General features: G+C 46.9%; 1 protein-coding gene across 4 annotated transcripts in view; it reads right to left on the reverse strand.

The window, feature by feature from the left end:
• ATCAY (ATCAY kinesin light chain interacting caytaxin) overlaps positions 1 to 20,946 on the reverse strand; it is a 458,353-nt gene that overhangs the window by 75,920 nt on the left and 361,487 nt on the right. For all 4 annotated transcript variants that reach the window (XM_069649408.1, XM_069649407.1, XM_069649411.1 and 1 more), the window contains one exon: positions 13,130 to 13,228. In XM_069649408.1, the coding sequence (XP_069505509.1) occupies positions 13,130 to 13,228 (99 nt within the window). The remainder of the gene's footprint in view (positions 1 to 13,129; positions 13,229 to 20,946) is intronic.

Consider the following 20,946-nt stretch of genomic DNA (forward strand, 5'->3'; position numbering starts at 1 on the left):
TGATATTTTAAATAGACCTAGGATTGGTCAAATGATCATTATAGTAAATATATTTAAAAAAACAAATTAACCAAATACCTCTGGAGCACAAAAAGAATACATCACACAAACAACAGATAGAGCTGCAGCTAGACCAAAGAAACTAAGTGTCTTTTACTAAAAGTGTAAAATGAAGAACCTAATGCTCAGACTTTGCTTTATTGGAGTAAAAGTGTTTGTACTGTATTTGTGTGGCACGTCTACATTTCAAGGCACCCGTGATGCTCACATTAAAAGAATGTATACACGATCAAAGAATAGAAAGTATAACACAATGTTTGGTCTTGTATGCTTGTAAAATTGTCTAAGTATACCACTACGAATAGCACTATACTTTTGGGTTTTGACCATCCTAGTTTTTTTAATATAAATTGAACTTTATATTGTCTTCTCACCAATTTCATGTTTGTAAAATTATTTATATTTATTTGTTGTTTGCAAGAGAAATAAAGAAAACTGAGAAATGACCAATGTTGCATTTCATAACGGTATGAAGTAATAAAACATGGCAATGAGGAAATGCCAAATTTAAGAATAAATCCATAAAATACAAGAAACTTTCTTTCAATAGTATGAATGTCCAGTAAGATGGTTTGAAGGTAAAGTGGTATTCAGTACCTCGCACCAACCAATGAAATAGCATGCAAAATTGAAGCTTGTTGAAATTCAAGTGTTAGGACATTGTCTGTTATAACAATGATGTCTGTATGTTCAGTTACATGTCTCTCTTGTCACTTCAGTTTCATCTTCATTCTTTAAGAATGTATTTTATTATTTATTTATTTGTTTAGTTCCAAAGAACTTTACAAAATGTACACATTATATCAATATGACATCTTATAAAAATCATATTATTAAGCACATTATAAATCTCATTATAAGACATATCTAAAACATGGCCAAAACTAAATGAATTCGGTCTAAAGTGTATATGTCCATTTGCGATTGCCAATTACTATCTACAGCCTCCTAGGGGTAAAACTCTTCAAACCAACTGGCAAAGGACAACCTATCGACTAGCACATGCCTGTACGATCCCCGTAGCCTTAGGTATTAGGCCCAACACAATAGTCTGTGGTCTGTTACATGATATTTTAGGACTAGAATTCAAATAAAAAAGTTAAATCACATATCCCTGGGCAACACATAGTCTTCCAGTTACTAGGTACATACAATGTATACATATTGTTTATTTTTTTTAATTTCTTTTATTGCAGATTTTGGTACAATAACAATAAAATGTAGAGGAAGAAAAATCAATCAACATTGAACCAATGTTTTTAAGTCCCCCCTACCACCTAATAGACCCCTTTATCTGCCCCCTCTGCCCTGTAACCACCACCTCACCCTTGGTAACAATGCCTTCTTGAACTAATTGAAGTGTCAGTTAAGAACCTTCAATTGGCTTAGAGTGTCACTCAATTTGATTCTCTACCTGGCCGCCTCACAGGTTTTCCTTTACAGTATCGGATACCATATGGCTAAGGATAGTCTCCAGAGTGCAGGTCCCCTCCCTTGCTTCAAGTCTTAACCAATAGCTTTTCATTCAACCCCCTTCCATTTCTGCTATTCCCTTAGTTCCAGTTTTCAAGTATGTGCTCATGAATTCCCCCCATATTCTCTCGTGCAGGGTTGCCCTGCCATGCAGCCCCACAGTTATTCTTTCCATGATACATATGTTCATGGCCACGTTGATCCAGTCCCTTTTACATGGTGTATGAGCACAATTCCACTTCATCACTAGGCAGGCCCGTGCGGCAAGCAACAAGGCCCCAACCAACGCTGTCACCCTGACTTGCTCCCCTTCTTCTTCGTCCATACCAAACAAAACCAGAATGGGAAATTTGGTTCGGTGGATCCCATCTAAGTCTTTGATCCATCCCAGGACTTCATCCCAGAATACTTGTACGCATGGGCAACCCGACCACATATGCCAATAATCAGCTCTAGTCCCACACAAACGCCAACAGAAGGGTCTTGCACTCTGGAACATCTTTGAGAGCCTGACAGGGTCATATTGCCATCTATGTAAGAGCTTGATGGCGTTCAGTTGGTATTGGCTCGAGCTCGATGTCTGTGAGGCCCCCCTACACAGTTTACTCCAAAGTGCTGGGTCTATTTCCCTCTCCCCATCTCTGCCTCAATTTATCCTTGGACCTTCCCCCTGCAAGCAACAGTTCCCCATACATTGCTGAAATCAGACCCTTAATTTCGGTACTTTTGTCTAAAAGTTTCTTGAAGGGGGTGAGGTCCCTCTGTATCCTGTCCCTCCATGCTCCCTCCATTAGCATCCCCTTCAGTGCTAACGGAGGGAGCATGGACAATGCTCCCTCCGTTATGAGAAGGTATGAGAATACTGATAAAGGCCCTATACCCAGTGCCTCCTCCAGGTCGATTATGGTGATGAAGGTGCCTCCCCTCCAAAGTTGGCCAACCCTCTCAAGACCTGCCTCAAACCATTTCTGAAATCTTTCAGGGTTTGGGATCTTCTCTCGTGGTACGGTACAAACGTTTTGGGCTAAAATCAAACAAACTTACATAAGCGCAGAGATTACCAGATACACATAGCCCACGCAAGAATGTATACTGGGAATGTAGACTAGAACCAGTAAACATAAACATGTTTCTAAGCTCATGGACATGGCCTGTATATTAGTTAAGCACTGGTGTGCAGCCGAAACATCAGCATGGGGTCGTGCAATAGATGTGCACAGAGGTGAGGTAGGGCTCCTCTTTCAAGCATGGAAAGCATTAGTTAACTGTCCTCTATCCCTCTGGCGACAAACCACCATGAAATGTCTTAGGAGATGACAGGGCCACGGGTTAGCCCCTTTTTTGTTTGAAATGCTTGTCTTACAAGTAGCAGACTGTATGCCCCCAGTTGCTGTGTGGGCTATACCTTGATGAAAGATTGCGCCCGCAAAGGCAATGAGTTGCGGCACTAACTAAAACATAAGAACATATACTATATATGCACAATTGGTTGGTTTTGGTTACCCCCTGTTTCTTGTGTTTCCCTTCCTTTAATGTATGTTGTTCCCTTTCCCTGTTCTGTTGTCATTTATAAGGAATTTATTGGCTTGAAATGCGATGTTGTACACTGCTGTACTTACACAACTAATGTTGTTCAACCATTGTACTTGACAAAATGCCAAGATACACATTTAAAAAAAAAATAGAACCCAGCCAAAAAACCGTCCTCCCCTGGGGCCTCCCCTGAGCTTTTCCTATCAGTAATCTCAACACTGTCCTCTTAATTTCTTCCTCTGATATTGGGGCCTCCAGTGCCTTGGTTTCCTCGGAAGACAACCTGGGCAATTGGGCATCTTCCAGATAAGCTGTTATATCTCCCATCATTGGGATAGCCTCCGTTTCGTACAACTTTCCATAGAGGGAAGAAAATGCTTCTTGAATCCCACCTGTTGTGGGGCCTTCTGTGCTCGCCACCCCCTCCAAAGCCTCCACCCACCTTTCGGAATGCTGTCCCTTCAGTCTGGCCACCAGTAATGCGTCTGCTTTATCCCCCTTCTCATAGAACTTTTGTTTCAGAGATTGCAGCTTTCTAAATACTTGCCCCTCCTCTAGGTGTCTGAGTTCCTCTCTTTTCCCCTTCGCCTCCAGGACCTATTTATTCCTTCTCTCGTTAGTCTCCCGGGCCTGTCTATCGAGCTGGCTGATCTCCGACCTCCACCTATTTTCGAGTGTGTGCTCCCTCTTTTTCCTTGCCCCTTCTCTCATCAAAATCCCTCTCCATGTCACCTACCCCGCTTCCCATAACACTCTCTTCAAAACCTCTCCCGTGTAATTCGCCTTGAAGTATTCCTCTATTTCTTTGACCATCTCTAAGCAGAACACGGTGTCCTTCATAGGGATTCATTACTCCTCCATTTGGTCCCCCTCGGGGCCATTCCCTGACAATTAAGGTCCGCTGTTACCATATCCTGGTCGGACCAGGTGATCGGGGAGATCTCTGAACCCAGTGCTTCCTTCCATAAGCTTCCTGAGATGTACATATAATCAATCCTTGTGAAGGTACCATGGAGAGCCGAGTAAAAGGTGTATCCCCTCTCATTTGTGTGCAAGTGCCGCCATATGTACCACAGCCCATAAACCTCCAATGTTTCTAAGACCTTCCCATAGCCCTGTCTCGGCAGTTCCCAAGGCCCCTCCATCAACACCTGCCTGTCAAGCTGGACATCCACCCATATATTAAAGTCTCCTCCTAATATTATGTGGCCTGAGGCTTCAAGCATTATTTTTGGGAGAGTTTTTTTCAGGAACCTCAATTGTCTCTGGTTTGGGCCGTAGATTGTGGTGAAAGTGAAGCTTACTTTCATTATGATGCCCGTCACCAGAAGGGCCTACCTTCTCCATCAGCCCATACTTTTGAAAACTCAATTTTCAGCCCTTACCCTATGAAGATTCCCACCCCTGCTTTCCTCAAGGGCCCCAATCCCCAATATTCCAGACCCATCAATCCACTAGTGACCCTTTGTTCTTCCCCTTGCGCGTATTTAGTCTCCTAAATGAACATGACATCCAGATCAGCTCTATGGAACTCTCTAGCGAGGAGGGACCTCTTCGTGGGTGAGTTCAGCCTCTTAACATTCAGATTCCCCACCCTCAGATGACCATCCCTTGCCCCTTCTGTCACTACGGCCATCCTGTTACTTCCCTACATAAGGGACCCACTCCCAACCTGGGCAGCCAGTGCTAGTCATTCCACCTCCTAAAGCAGGTCACACCATTGCACAACTGAAATGTGTCATCTTGGAGCAAGTGACAATGGGAAGCAGGGGTGGGGATGTCCAGCGGAAATTGTTGCAACGAGAAATCCTATGGATTGAACTTTTGGATTCGCTCAGCCCCCGCAGCATGAACACTGAGTTCGATCTTATGTGCTTTGTGTAACTCCAAGAGACTCGAGCCCAGTTGATTCATATATATTTTACTTATGATCCATATATGTTTTACTAATGTTCTTGTTGACATTTCTTTGTCCAATGCATCCACATCTAGTATGTACATTGCTTTGCTAATTTTCATGTTCATTCTACATTAGTGGCACTAATGTTTTTATTTATCTTGTGTATGTTCTAATCAATCCATGCGTTAGTTTGCCTGACTCAGCACTACAATTTTCTCTAGTCCAGTCACTGTAGGCCTTCAGATCGCACAGAGGGTGAGCGTCTGCTTACCATTCGCCTACACCATATAGTGCCCCTAGAGTCTTTTTGCTATTCCAGTGGCATTCCTAGCCACATGAATTTTTGCCCCGGGTTGTGTCTCTTTGGCACTGCACCTTTTGTGCTGGCCCCCTTGCCCCATTGGACTGTGTCCTTGTGTTGACCTGCAGGATCTTCCTGCTTTTTTCCATTATTTACCTGGCCTGTCATTCCATTACTCTCACGGTGGCCAATTTGTGGCTGTCCGTATTTACCCTCTAGCGCCATGGGGGCACCCCACAGTTCCTTTGAGCTGTGGTTTGTGCCCCCATGTGCGCTCGCGTACATGCCATACCTTTGATTGCACCTTGTGAGCACTCTGCGGTCCCATGTGGGCTGCATTTATGCTCCCCTGCTGTGCTCTCATAGTTCGTCTGACTCGGGAGATTATCTTCTTTGAGTGTTCATCCCTCGTAGTGTTTGCCGCGTTGCCGTGGCTACTCAGCTCCGCCTTTGCCCACTTCAAGATGGACGTCGTCCTGGTGAACCGCGCGCATGCAGGATGACTCATAACACCATACTCCAGTCTGGACACGCGTTGCAGCGGCCAGACTCCACAGAGATCCTTGCACACTGAGGTACGTTTTTCACAGCACGCCCGTTTCTTTTTATTCCTGCTAGTATCCCTAGCTGATGCAGCTACTTTTCCACCAGATTACTCCAGGTTCGTCATTCGGCCCATTTTAAAGATGGACGTGCGTTGGTCCGTGAGGTTCTGTTGCAGCTCCCTGGACACGCTGGATCCTCTTTACTTACATCTCTGTCCAGGGCGCGGCTCTGTCGTGCACATGGCTATCTGTCCCTTTACATGCAGTATCTCTTTTTCCACTATTCCGTATTGACCAGTAGCATGTCCCCGCTAGGCTGGTTTCTGTTTCTGATATATGGGTCCTTTATGATCTTTATTTTAGATACTCGATTGGCCGCGTCCCATCTCGGCTCTGTCCTCTGGCTTTTCCACCAGTTGGCTGGCTTTTGACTGGACGCCTCGCTTCTGTATCAGCAAGGTTAGTGTTTTCTATCCTCCCAATCACTTTAACAGACTCTATGAAATAAGACATTAGACTGATTAGTGCTTTTATTCTATTACCCTACAGGGTCCATGTTATGAATATTGATGTGAAATAGGAACAGTGAAAGTTTATACTCTGAAGATGGTTCTTTGAACCGAAACGCATCGGTCATCTCCCTTTCTCTAACATCCCAAAAAAGGAGACTCTTCCACTGGAAGTTTATGCTTTTTTAAATTATTGATTCTGAATCTGTGAAGTGACACTTTTCTGTATTAATTCTTGTGACTGATTTACACAATGCCAGTCATTGTAAGGCATTTCCTATGTTTGATAAAAGTTCTGTACATTGTATGCTACATGAACTAATGTGCTCCTTTAATAGAGGACACTGTGTAAATTTGATCCTATCACTTCTAATAACTCGTTGGATTTGACAAATTAAAAATTCAAGAGTCAACTCTATAATTCAGGTTCTGATTTATATGTACATTTTCTACTGAAGTTTCTAAATGTCATGTCTGTTAACTAATAAGGTATTACTATTTACCTTTTAATACTAAATGTTTCAATGCAACCAGGTACTCCAGTACCCAGAAATTCAGCTATACGGCGCTAAAACTATTAGAGTTACTTACCTTAATAGAGGGATTTTCTTCCCTGAAGAGTGCATTTGGGCCTGCTCTGTAGCAATACACAGCTCTGGTTCTGCTTGAGTTCAGCCTCTTAACTTTCAGATTCCCCACCCTCAGATGACCATCTCTTGCCCCTTCTGTCACTATGGCCATCCTGTTACTTCCCTACATAAGGGCCCCACTCCCAACCTGGGCAGCCAGTGCCAGTCATTCCACCTCCTGCCAACCGAGGACAATTTTTGTGAGAAGACCCGTACCATGACCCCAACTTTAACCCCCCCCATCAACCCTGTCGAGTGCCCGACTCCCCACAGTTAACGTCTCCAGGTTGAGTTTGGACCACCAGTAGGACCTGATCCATTCAGGTCCCCACTCCTTCAAGATCTCCTTATCCTTGAGCCACCAAGCCTCCCTCCGCCCCCTCATAACCAAACATATCTTCAACTTCCCCAACTTCGGCAGTCGGCTACACTTCTGCAACTGCCCTTCTCCAACTTAGTGCTATAGCACCACCCTTAGGAGTCCGGTTGTACCCTCATTACACCCTTACAATGCAGTAGAATCCCCCAGTTCGAGTATCTTCTCTGAGGCTACACTCTGGCTGCGGGTCAGGTGTCTCCGGCTGGTGATGAGTTCAATTTCCTAAACTTTCTAGAGCCTGATAAGCATCTCCTTCTGGGACCCTTGATAAGCCATTGCATATCTCTGTCCCCCTTTTCAATAGGTTTCTGTGAGGTGCCGGCGCTCCCCATCAGCTCTCCCATGACTCTACGACTGTCCTCCTCAGTCAACAGCTTGTATTTATACCATTCAACTTCAAAGAAGATGGAAAATGGAAACCCCCACCTGTACTTCACTCCTTTCTCATTGAGCCACTTCATCAGGGGTGAGCACATCCTCCTCCTGGCTAGGGTCAGAGAGGACAGATCCTGTAAGACCGACACTCTGGACGTGCTATACATTACCGGGCCTCTTTGTTTAGCTTTCTTGAGAATCTTTAACTTGTCCAAGTAATTGTGGAACCGGCGAAGACCGATTTCAGCCCTCCCGCCACCCCACCTGCCATGTGGATTCTCTCGATTTTTGCTTCATCGATGGTATCATCTTCGAACACCAGTTTCATGACTTCATGTAGCGTTCTCCTCAGGTCCGCCTCCGTCTCCCCGTCTCTGTCCGGGATCCCAAAAAGTCTCAGGTTATTCCACCTTTCGGGTTTTTCTAGATCGTCCATTTTCATTCTAACCTCCTCCTCCCATCTCTCCATTTCAGACATCTGCATGTCCATTTGTGTCTCTAGGATGTCGAGGGAGGACTGAGTGTGCTCGACTTCCTCCAGCTACTCCTCCATTTTGTCAATTCAATGGGTGATTTTATCCACTCTTCTCCCAATGTTGGCCCTCAAACTCCTACGTTCTTCCAACAGAGCTGCTGCATCCTTTTTGGTGGCTGCGCAGTCCTCGGTGGCAGTAGCCATATTGGCCGGCGCAGTTGCTCCTACTCCACCCCAGCACGGCATATTTTCAAAGGTGGCCAACTTTCCTCTGACCTCCATATGCCTCCTCCTGCTTTTCGGGTGGGCCCCTGCTTGGGTGCCCTAGATTGATGCACAATGTAAGGTAGTCTTGTTGCCCCTTTGTATCCGACCTGGGCGAGTTCCTTTAGAGCAGTGACAGTCTCTCTTCGTTAGCGCCCAGGAGGCGGGCACATGCCCCAGAATTGGTGGCCCACACCGCCCAGAGCTTTCCTAATGAGTCTTTTTCTTTTTTCTTCCACCAGTGGCTGGGGGGCATTCACCTTCCACCGCCATTCCAGTGAGCCCTCCACAGGGGGGGGGTTCCACTTGACGTGTACTTGACGTGTACTCTAGATTATCCAAAAAACGCTGTGCTTCCTTCTGTGGAGTCTCCAAGCCGTGTGTTCTCCTCAAGCCCCAGCCGATGTAGCGTCCTCCACCCTGTGGCGACACCTGTGAGCTGCAGGGGAGGGAGGTGTGTGGCCTCCTCACTGCACAAGGACACCCTGTTTGTTCTTGAATATCCTCAGGATTCTCCCTTGGAGCTAACCGAGTGTCCCACCCCTACCACCTCAATCCCCTTCTCCTTGGCGGTATGTCTCCTTGTGGCCCGCCGACCACACAGACCACCGTAGGTTCCAGAGTCAGGTTGGGAGGGGCATCATCCACACCTACAGACACCAACAACTGCAGGGCTCCAGGGAGGGGGTACGCTCTCACTTAACCTGCACCCTCAGCAAGACGTTCTTGCTTCTCACACCATCGGGCCACTACGGAGGGATGCTGAAAGGCCACTTTCGGTTCCTCTGTTCACAGTCCGTTCTCCCTGATTCCGGGGCCGATTTTGCTCGCTGTTTCACCAGCAAGTGCAGCAAGCATTCACCGGCATACGGGTCAAGAGGGGGGCGCAAAGTGGGGGCTCAGTTCACTTAATGGTCTCTGGCAGAAAGAGGATCGCGCTCTGGCTGCATGCATAAGCGCACCCCATGTGGCCTCCCAATGTATACATAGTTTAAAACCTATTGTACATAAGTACGATAAAAACTTTTTGATTACGCCCCATAATTGGCGCAGAGCAATGTGTATACTTTGGTTATCTGTATTCAAGCAGTAATTCCAAAAAGTGTTAGCCCTTATTGACTCACATGAGTGGACCATACTACCTAGGACTGTCATGTATTCAACTCCCAAGGCTGCACATTCCGTAAAAGGATGTTTAGCAGTCTCCACTTTACCGGGGATTTTGCTGATGCGGTAGCACCTGTCCTTGAAAGGAATCCCTAAATGGGCTCCGGTAGAGACCAATACTGGGAATTGGCAGCATTATTTAGTATATGCATATTGTTTCAGTGCAACCTCGTGTCTTTCCTTCATGATGTCACTTTGCAACTGTCAGACTTTCTTTACAGCTCTTCAAAGCTTAGTGGTTTATGCAAATCTCCCACTACCCTTTCAGTTCGAGGGTACATTCCATGCGGTTGTCCGAGTGCATGTCGTCTCTCATACAGTAGATGTGGCATGGGAACAATACATGGTGTCACACATAAGGCTCTTCTCCTGCTGTTCCAGCGTGATGGAGGCGAGGGGGCAGTCTATCAGTGGCGCACACGTCGTCTCCTCTACAGGCACATGCCGGTATGACCCGCTTGCAGCATCCCCTTGGTCTCAGTCACCATTTCCCAAGGTGATATTCAGAGGCATAGTGGGGTTCTGTCTCATGTACAGGGACTTTTTCCTGTCCCACCTCACACACCGAACCTAGTTGTGTATTTTGACTTTGTCTATGTAACTGACCAAAAGGGCTTTGACACAAAGCACAGCATAAACATACAGCATAATGTCACATTTCACTGCCTATAAACGCACAGCAAACAATACACTTAACCACTAAAGGACATATCTGCATCAGGTATTTTAAGAAAGCAGATTGGGGTTAGGCTGGGTTAAAAAAAAACAATTGTGGCCTCGTTACAGTTCTGGTGTTAATGGAAACGTGAAGTGATATTTTTAAAAGCTCCTATTTTTAGAAGAGCACCTAATTACAGGTTGGGATTGCATGGGATATTTAGGGCATGGGGCCATAGTACGTACTGCTTTGGGTAAATGCTGGTAAAAATAGGACATAAAACGCGGTATGTAGAATATACTGCCTGGGTTAAATATGAGTAACTGGCTGACATACATATCTGATGGGATATCGACCTGTAATTAAGTGGTGTTTTAAAAGTAGGACACAATTTAAAATACGATTTTTTTTCACCATTAACGCCGTAGCTGTAACAAAGCCCTTTCACATCTATGATGGAGAACATAGTTCAGTGATCAGTTCACGGGCAGGAACCTCTCTCCCTCCTGCCAACAATAGCCAAGGCCTTCCTCGCAGGCTCGGCCTGGCTTATAGGGCAATGGTTTAAACAACAAAAAGAGTTAGAGGGGTATACAACCCACAAGCATACCCTCTGAACTAAAGGGTTCGACCCTTGATACTTTGAAACACAAAGCTTGTGATTGTGATTGCTCCCTTGACAAGGAGAGCCCTATTTACTTGCGGCATCAAAAGACCATTTCCGAGGGCAATAGGGCATTGGCCGAACCAAAAACTCAAAATGCTAGTGTGGGACCGTTTTTTTTGGGGTGAAATCAGGCCACTTTTTTGGCTCATGTCGGGCAGTTGGATAAGTTACTTTACCATGCAGCCCAGTGTTACTGTATATTCTTTAAAATGCACCATTTCCATCACATTTTATCAAAAACCTCCCCCTTGGAAACTACGCAGTCTGTCACAAAAGGAATGGATTGTCATTTGCCCCGTGGGCCACATTTTTTATGGACGCCTGGGACAATTGTATGGCCCAGTCCGACCCTGCTTCCTTGCGTCTGGCCTGCGCGCTGGGTGGCAAGAAAACGTGATCCCATAGGTATTTAGGACTCATACCATGGATGACTGTGAGCCCAGCTGCTAACGTTTTGAATTGGATACATTGAGTCAGGGCTCAGCGAGAACGGGGAACAGGAGCGGTCGCTTAACATTCTGCGAACGGCGCGAGTTCCTGGGTTACGCATACTAGAAGTGTCTTTGCTGGTAACCCACTCTAGTCCAAATGAAAGGGCTGTCACAGGGGACAGTGTACTCTGCTCTGTCAGCTGGTACCTTGGGGCCAACCCGTGCCTTCTAGAGGATGATCAGAAGGGGACATGTCCATCAAGTACTGAATGAAATGATCTCATCATGTCAAGTCAATCGCGTGGGAGAGATGCACCCAAAGGATGTGGATGACTTACTTCTAGGAATCCCGCGCTTTTGCAAATAGAAAGCAAATGCCATCTCCCTATTTCTCAATGTCTCTCTCCCGTGGTCTCCTCCATAAAGTTTCAGGCTTTGATTTTACTGTCTCAGTGTTATACAAATAAAGGTTGGTAAGCCGCAAGGTCCACAAAACATACAAAGATGGGCTTCTGCTCTTTCCTCGGGATGCGCCATCAACAGGCATGTCATTGCCAACTATAATGATATCACATATGATATATAAAGAATACAGTTACGTGTAATGGAAATTCCGAATAGCAGGGGTCGCAGAGTGCGGTGTTGGTAAACAGTTGCAGGCCAAAAAGCTTTATTATGAAGCCTTTTCCCTCTGTTTTCAGGCTCCCTATCGTCCAGGTAATTGACATTCAGTTATCCACATATCTGACTTTCCGGATCCTTTGTGTTCCCATTTGTTGATGGATACTCAAGCTTTTACTGTACTTCGCTATGCGTATATGCCATGTGTGAGATGGTTCTACCCATCAATTACTGCGAGATATGCTCTGGTGTCTATGTGGATCTCCTCTGATATTGTTGTGCCTACCACTTTAAGATACACTCACGGGTTCGATGGGCCACCTTGGAAAATGCTGTACTACTCACTTACTCTTAAGTATGGTCAGGTGTCTGGATGAGTTACCTTGCAAATGGCTCTGCCCATCACATATTGTATGTTCTGTGTAGGTGGTCTGGATGGGCCGCCTTTGGCAAGATTGTGCCTGTCATGAACCATTGGATTCAGTTTGGGTTCTGGTCATCCCACCTTGGCAATGGCTGTGACCCTTTCTTACTATATCATGTTGTATACAGTTTAGAGGTGCACTCAAAGAATAGTCAAGCCCGTCTCTTACTCTAGGGTACAGGCTGACCTTTAGCTATCCTCCATAAATTGGAGCACATCATTTACTTTAAGATGATGGCTCAGCCTTGATGTCCCACTATAGTTTGTATGTCTGTAAACTAGTTTAGTTCAAGGTCTCTAGATATTCCTAGGGAATTATATGCCAACTACTTGATGTGGGATAAGGCGGGATATTTGGGGTATACAATGTGTGCATTCGCTGTGCTTGCCACTTATTGTAACATACAATCTGTGGTCTACACATGCCCTTGACGGATATAGGGTATGTCTCTGCTCTAGAAGTGACTCTATAAATCTGTCTGGCGACTGAGTACCTTAGGGATGGTGAAGTACATTGGTCTATGGTGTTGATGTTCCCTTGGGAATGACTGTGCCAGTCACTCCCTGTTGGGTACTATTAGGTATCTAAAGGTACCACCTTGCCGATGGCTGTGCTCACATGGTCTAGGATCCGGAGGTGCCCTCTCTGGCTAGTGAGGTTTATCACTTACTGTGGGACGCAAGCTAGTGCATTAGGGTGGCAGTGTTAGTCACTTACTGTAGGATGCACTCTGGGATCTGCACATGCTCCATGGGGATGGTCTGTTCCAGCTCTTCAAGACTGTGCACGTACTGGATCTTATTCATAAACTTCACGCTGGAAAGCACATAGAAAAAAAACATATAAAGGGAGCATGGTCATCTCTGATATTACCATTGGAGCATTGGAACATGAGAGGCGCTGATCAAGATTCACTGTCACATCCAGGATTGTAATGCAGGACACAGAGGCTAGCGTTGTGCAGACTTCTTTCTTGCTTCTCACCACTCACCAGCATGTGTTCATCATCAGACACATCCATCACAAAGGTTCATGCCATAGAAGAATCTCAGCGATCTCAAGCCAGGTCAACCAGCCATCTCTCTATTTTTTGGTTGCTCAAAATGTTTATTTATTTATTTGGATTTGTAAAGCGCACTACAGCCCTCGGGCATCGAGGCGCTATTTCACGAAGCTGTCTTAGTTATGTTGTTGAGTACACTGCTGCACTATCTGCATCGTTGCTGTTACTCTCTGCTGCCCTTTCTGCTTGGTTTCCTTGCCCTTTCCCCATCTTATTTGCTCACTCCTTCTTCCTGGCTTCGCTGTTCTGGGTTTTCTCGTTGGCCCTTTTGTGTCCTCCCTTGCTTGCCTCTCCAACTGTGCGCCAGTCCCTTTAACTCTTGTATGTGCTCTTTTCTCCTCCCTGTAACTTTTGCAGCATGCATGCATCACTCACTCGGTGCCTCCATGCGGTAATCTACCTATCGCTAACCTACCTTCATCTCTCTGACCGCCGGAGTCTTTTTTCATTGCGCCCTGGCCTGCGGCCTTGATGTTTTCGGAGTCCAGTGTTTCCGAGTGCGTGCTAACGACAGACAAGCCCACCATTTTGGTTGGGGATTCTGAAACTGTCAGAGGTTGCTGGGCAGGTGTGTAGTAGTGGTTGACACTTTTGGTCCCAAATGAGCTCTGGCACCCCAAAAGTACCCCGCTTCTTTTCCCTCGATTTGTTTAGTATATTGTAGATAATCCCTTTTAGCTTACCTTCCCCAGTGGTGCCCGTTTCTGGTTGGTTTGAGTAAAGAGCGTTTTTTTGCCACAGTGAAGGTGACAACACACCTTGCTTCGGTGCACACTCACATGTTAAAAAAAGTATTGGCAATGCCAACAGTTTTGGCTTGGAAAGGCATTTGCCAGGCACTGCCATAGTGGTATTAACTGGCCGTCGTTGGTAGCAGTAGAAAAATGGTGTAAGTATCTGGGCATATAATAGAAGTTCCTGGCAAATGCCTAATACTTATATAAAAGCCAAAACTGTTGGTTTTGCAAATGCTTGTTGTTAACAGGACTTCAGTGAAGGACACGCATAGTGCTTATAAATCGAGTGGCTTAAGGCAGGTTAAGGCATTTAATTGCACCAATAGTGAGTTTACAGCTCAGTTAAGTCATTAACCGTCAGAAGGCTGCTTTGAAAAACCACTGGCAACCATTTTAAGCTTCACATTTGATGGTAAGGCTTGAAAAAGCGAGCTCAAAGAGATCCCAAAAGAATGTGTTTTGGGGGGGAGGGGCAGAAATGGCCACATGGATAAGCATGGCCATGGCAGTCAATTGGTGGGTAAATAGCTAAACAGCACCTGCAAGCATTTTGTCCCTCCTTATATGCCATTACTCCCTAGCTGTACTCTAATGCAATAGTTTTGGCTTGTAGCTGGTGCTTTAGTGCCACCTAATAGCCAAAACTAAAAAGGCAGTGAGAATTGACATGCAAGGTGGGATTTAGGTTATTCAAAATTAGTGAAGTGATAGGGAATTCGGTAATTGGGAACCTCTCCTAATTGCAGATGAAGTACCCTAAAAGCCTCTGCTGTGCAACTCCCCCTCACCTCCTGGCCTACTCAGGGGTCGATCTTCAGGGACCAACAGCCAGGGACCTTGGAGCAGCCAATGGCATGCTTGGATCCTGGCTTGATGCCTCCGTTTCCTATCATGCTCCTAGGCCTTCCCCATGGAATCATGGAGAAATGCACCGCTTTTACCTCTGGGTGCCTCTAGTGCTGCTGGGGGTGACAGACATCACAGTGGGCCATTCCACGCAGGGGTGGCAATGCCTGCAGAATTGCAGGCACACCGAGGAACAGAGAGGTGCTTCGGCAGATGAATATGGAGGCATTGTGGGCCAGCAAAGTCAGGTTTTTCCTGGCCTGGTCGCCCACCTGGTGGCAAAAATAGGTGCATGTTTCAGTCCAGTTCAACTCACGCCTCATTTTTGTGATCCACCTCTTATGTCCTTGAAGAGTGAGGAGGAACTCTGGTTTATAACACACAAGGGCGATCCCAAAAGAGCACAAACACATTGTTATGCAAAGACTTAATCACAACACCTATTTCTAAAACTGTCACTGTCCCTCTGAGAAGAACTCAGCTGTCCCTGGGTGCCCAAATTGACCCTAGGGAATGGTGAACCGCTGCCTATCTGATAGGGTTAGCGGGAGACTTATCCCTCCACTATACTCAAGCTGATTGTCTTAGCCACCTTTCAGATACATGCAGGCTTCTTGGAATTTCTCAGTACACGTACAGGACTCACTTTCGGATGTCGCAGGATCCATCCATCTGGCAGTAAAAGGGAGTCTGGTATTCTTTATTCCACCCATCCTCAAATATTCATCCATGGGATTTGCTTAAACTGTGATTAGTCCCCTAACCATGCACTGAGTACACAGCAATGTTTAAAAATTGAACCAGAAAAGGAGTAAACGAGGTGTTATTCCTATAGCGTGAGTTGAAAAGTATGTACACCTAGTTGGTCAACTGGTTTCAGTGACATGTGAGTAGTCACTTTCATTAGGACAATCAACAGCAAGAGTGTTGCTTGGCTCGGAACCACTGTTCTTCCTTCAGCCGTGGCAACCAGGCGTGAATTAAGCAACCTGGAAACGAGACAGTGGACATCTTGTTCAGTGTCTGAACTGACTCATGCACTTCTCATTGCATTCACATTATCCCATCTAAGGGATAATTATTTACATCGTTTGTTTTAAAAACAAACTAACACGGGCTCTGCCCCCAGGGCATACATTCACACCTACCTGTGAGAGACCAAAGGCTGCTTGCGGACTGTGTGGAATAGTCAGTTTTAATGATAGTTCAGTGCCTGGCCATATTTGGGAAAGTGCCCCCATTCGTTTCGGTGATCCGTTGCTATTCTTAGGGTCGTCTCTCCCCCTAGTCTATGTATTAACCCACTGGTGTGGCATACTTACTGGCCCAGTTTCAGTCTTCGGCAACTACCTGTGGACTGTGCACTTCTTGTGCAGCTTTTCAGGACTGCCGCCTCCTGTTGGTTCGTCTCGGCAGTTTTCGTATATATCTCGAGTGAGAGCGCGTTGGTAAGCAACGCTTTTGTTGCGCTCTGTTTTTCGACAATTATCCCGGTCAGGTGACCAAAAGGAAGTCTGGTTAAACCCTCTGCCTTTGCATCAAATAAGGATGTGGAGGATCCCTCCTGAGAACTTCATCCTCGCAGAAGGACCTCCCTCGGCCTCAGTGGCGTCGCTAGGGAGGGGCTTGGGGGGGCAGGGCCCCCCCTGTGAAAACCTGTACCCCCTCATGTACCCCCCCACCTAAAACGAGCAGTGACCATGTTCTCCCCTTACTTTTGTCTGTGCCCCCCTACCTTTGTCTTTCGCCCCCTCTGTGCCCCTCCTAAATTTGATTCCTGACAACGCCACTGCTAGCCAGCCTGTTGATCGGCCAGTTGACCCCTCTGGGAATATCTTTGACTTGCTACTGGTTGAACACCAGCTGTCACTGGCATGGCTCATGGTTCTCATGTGGAGCAGTACCTTGCTTGCATTGCTCGATATCCAAAGCTCCCATCAAAGGCGCGCCTCACCCCTGATCTAGGCCTTAAGATCCTTTATTTTGTTTCTTCTGTGGCAGGGACCTGTGTAAGGGTACAGAGAAGGGCCTCCAAAGACCGCCTCCTGCATATATCGGATCCCCTGGTGAAGGCATAGGATGTCACTCAGGAAGGAGTCTTATGCATCTGGCTCACCCTTGCACCCTGTGGCTATGAGGGAATGACCCCAGGACGCGGCGTGCATCTGGTGGATGCAAAGGAGACCATTTCATTTGAACATCGCAGGAGAACCTAGAGGGGTTCCAGTGGCCGTGGCTGGATACAAAATCAAATTTCGGGACTGACGGCAGAGGCATTGCTAGGGGGGGGGGGCTAAAGGGGCTATAGCCCCGGGTCTCTTGGTTGCAGCCCCGGATAGAAGCTCAGGGGCTACAACCAAAAGGCTATAGTTCGCCCCGAATCCTGCCAGTCCCGACATTAGCTTAGCCCCTGATAGCTTCCAAACCTAGCAACACCCTGACTGACGGAGCATCGCCCAGCGCAGGCAGCCCTAACAGACCAGAAGTTTAATGCCCTCTTGGCCAAGGGCGCCATTGCCGAAGTGACCAACTGCAAACCCAGCTTCTTCTGCTCCCTCTCCCTGGTGGAGAAGGACAATGCAGGCATGTGCCCAGGCATCAATCTCAAGGCACTCAATAACTGGGAGTTTACCACAGTTTCAAGAGAGTGGGTATACCCCTCTTGAAAGACAACCGGCACCCTGGGGACTGTCATACCCACCTTGACCTCATGGATGCATACCTAACTGTGCTGATCACTCGTCACCATCAGGAATCCCTCAGTTTCCACTGTGCCGGGCATTTTACCTGTCTTTCCTTTGCTCTCTGCAGCTCTTTGGTATTTCGCCATGGTTATGCATCTGATAGCCGCCTGGCTTCATGGCAGGGGGTATCCACTGGACAATATACGCCTCTCAGCAAGAGAAGGGTTCAATTTGCTTCTTCACACAACCATGGATGTGGGCCTGATACAGGCTGGGATTCCTATTAAATACGGAGAGTCTTCCCTTGTGCCCTCTGAATCCACAACGTTTCGCAGTTACTTGATTGACACCCACTCCTGTACACCTGAGATTCAAGGATCACTGCATTCAGCAAGAGCTGGACAAATCTTTGGCCTCCCACATGGTGCCACTCTGCCCCGATTCTTGACCCTCCTTTCCTCTACCGCTTGGCTGATCTTTCATGGACCATTTAATTATCAGGATCTGCAGCGTCTCAAGGGCTACTCACTTTCAAATGGTTACCCTTACTTGCAAGAGGTCCATGTCTCCGATCCCGCCGGTTCAAAAACCCACTGGTGGCTTAACCATATGGAGTGCTGAAATGGCTCTGCCAGTTTTTACCCCTCCAACATGGTCTTGGCAACAGATGCCACCCATGTGTGCTGGGGAGCACCTTACAGTTGGGAATGCACTGGGGGTGCTTGGGAGGCGCAAGAACTGACCCCACACTTCTATGTTCTGTAGTCCCCAGCGGTGTCCCTGGTCTTCAGAGCCGCCCCCTGAAGGCTCATGACATGCCCATTGTCTTAAGGTTTTGCAATGTCTCTGCTGTTTTTTATGCGAACAACCCGGGGGCAGCCTACACAGGACCTAGCATACTTGTCCCACTCTCTCTGGCACCACTGTCTGAGACAGTGCTTGCACCTTTCTGCCAAGTACCGACTGCAGAGACCGGTACCTCACCAGAGAGGTCTTCCTTGTCATCCAGGCTTTTTGTGGCCCCTTTTGGGCCAATATTTCACTCCCCTCAATTGGCAGCTTTGCCCCTTCATCTGGTGCAGGACCCAGACGCCGACGGGATGGATGTGCTTCTCAGGACTGGTCCACCCTCTGCCCCTGTCATTTCCTACCTTTTGCCTGGTACCTCACTGCCTTTTGAGGGCGCAGGGCCTCGTTTAGTGGACATGCCCCTCCATCTTTCTCCTCTTCTGAACCTCTTCACTGAGCTTTTTGCTTCACCAGCTACACCTACTGTGCATTTAGTGCTACCTGTTCCTGGTCGCTTGGAAGATTTCTGGCCGTGCCGGTCTACGCCAGGACTTTTGTTCCAAGCTCAGAAATGTATCATGTTCCTGTTGGCAATGGGCTCACTCAAACGTTACTACACTGCTGCTCTGAACAAGGACTTTATCCTACTCCAGTCCCTGCGTTGGAGGTAGTAAATAACCTGTCCAGCCTTTTAGCTGCAGGGAAATATTACTACACCATTAATGTATTTAGGTCGTCAATTTCAGCAGGGCATGAGCACGTGGCAAGCCTCAACACTGCTCAGGGCTGCTGGTCTGCAAGTTCCTGATGAGCGTGCCAATCAATATACCCCAGCGTTCACACTGCTACTCATATTCACTACTTACTACAACCCTTTAGATACGTTTCTCTGGATCCTTCATCTCTGGCCCAACAGGATCTCTCCCACAAGTGTACTGTGCAGCTCGGCATGTTCTCTAACAAGCGTACCTGAGACATCAGAACCTATGACTTGAGGACCTGGCCTTACCAACCAGCGGGCATTCACTGCTCTCCTCTTTCACCAAGACCTTCTGTTTCTCCATGTCATTCCCTGCCTTCATGGCCCGTCCCGAGATCTACATAGAGCGTTACTTGCACAAATACAAATTTAGATCGATGCCTCCCCATCCCCTGTTGCCTCTCAACTTCTGCTCTCTTTCCTCTATCTCTTAGGACCAGTTTCCAGCCCCACTATTCCATGATGGGTTTGGACATGCTGTGAGAAGCTGGTGTGGTCTTTGGTGCAACCACCTCCTAGGAGACCATGGCCTCCAAAGCCCTTGCCTGGTGGAAATCTTAGGCACATCATGAGTGCCACAGACTGGGCCTCATATTCAACACAAGCTCTTTTGTGACTGTCCACAGTCATTAGCGTAGTATCTCTGGCGGCTGCAAAGCTTTTAGTTTGCAAAATGCAAGCCTCCTGCTGCAAAAGGTAGATCTCCATTCACAGAGAATCATGATTTCATTAAGGATACTAAGGCTAGGATTATCCGACCCGCTTCTACCACTCCTTTTCACCTCTGCCTCTTTCTTTCCCTCAACCTCCTGATTTGCTGGATAATGCAGCCACATGCACATGGGGACCTGGCTTTATGTTCCTCTTTGACATCAGTCCTTGTGATGTGTCTCCTGCTGAAAAATGCTGCTGGCTTTTGAGTAGCAATGATCCTAGCCTCGTTCCTTAATAAAATCATGATTGACAACGTATTACATATTTACCTTCTAAACCAACACATCGTTATGTTAACATATAATGTGAATGATCAATATTCACTCAACATTTCTTTGCTCGTTCTCTCCATGAGCTTCACACTACCCTTCAAACCTCACATCAAACCCCCCCCCGCCCATTATCTGCCCACCTCCACTCTACGTAAGACAATTTTCACTCCAACCCATATTTTTCTCCCACTCCTCAGGTGCCATTTAAGGTGCTAATCCCCCTTTCAGCTTTGGGCGCTTTTTTGTAGAGACAAGAAGGCTGTGCAAAAGACATGCAATAGCAGTAGTACGGCCTTGACCGGAGCAAAGCTGTCAGTCTGCACCATTGCCCCCATTTCAAACCGCATCGCAGGCTAGAGCCTGATGGGAAGCTTGAAATATGTGAAAGGAACAAGTTACTTACCTGTAACTGTTGTTCTCCAGCATGGGTCTGGCATGGATTCACATGCTCATGAATATTCCCCGTCGTCAGGCTGGGAATCCTCGGTAAAGAAAAAACCAGTATCAGTTTCGTTTCTGATCTGTCTTTCGTAGTAATAACCAATCACTGATCTCTGCGTCATACTGACCACAGCCAATGACTGCCCTCTACCTAAGCCCCGCCTCTGGCAGCCATCTTCAGATTTGGAAGCACGTGAAGTGGCAGTATGACCAAGTGAAGAGCCGCAG

Source organism: Ambystoma mexicanum, chromosome 1p (assembly GCF_040938575.1).
Source record: "Ambystoma mexicanum isolate Mex_15411 chromosome 1p, UKY_AmexF1_1, whole genome shotgun sequence".
In the NCBI taxonomy this organism is placed as follows: domain Eukaryota; kingdom Metazoa; phylum Chordata; class Amphibia; order Caudata; family Ambystomatidae; genus Ambystoma; species Ambystoma mexicanum.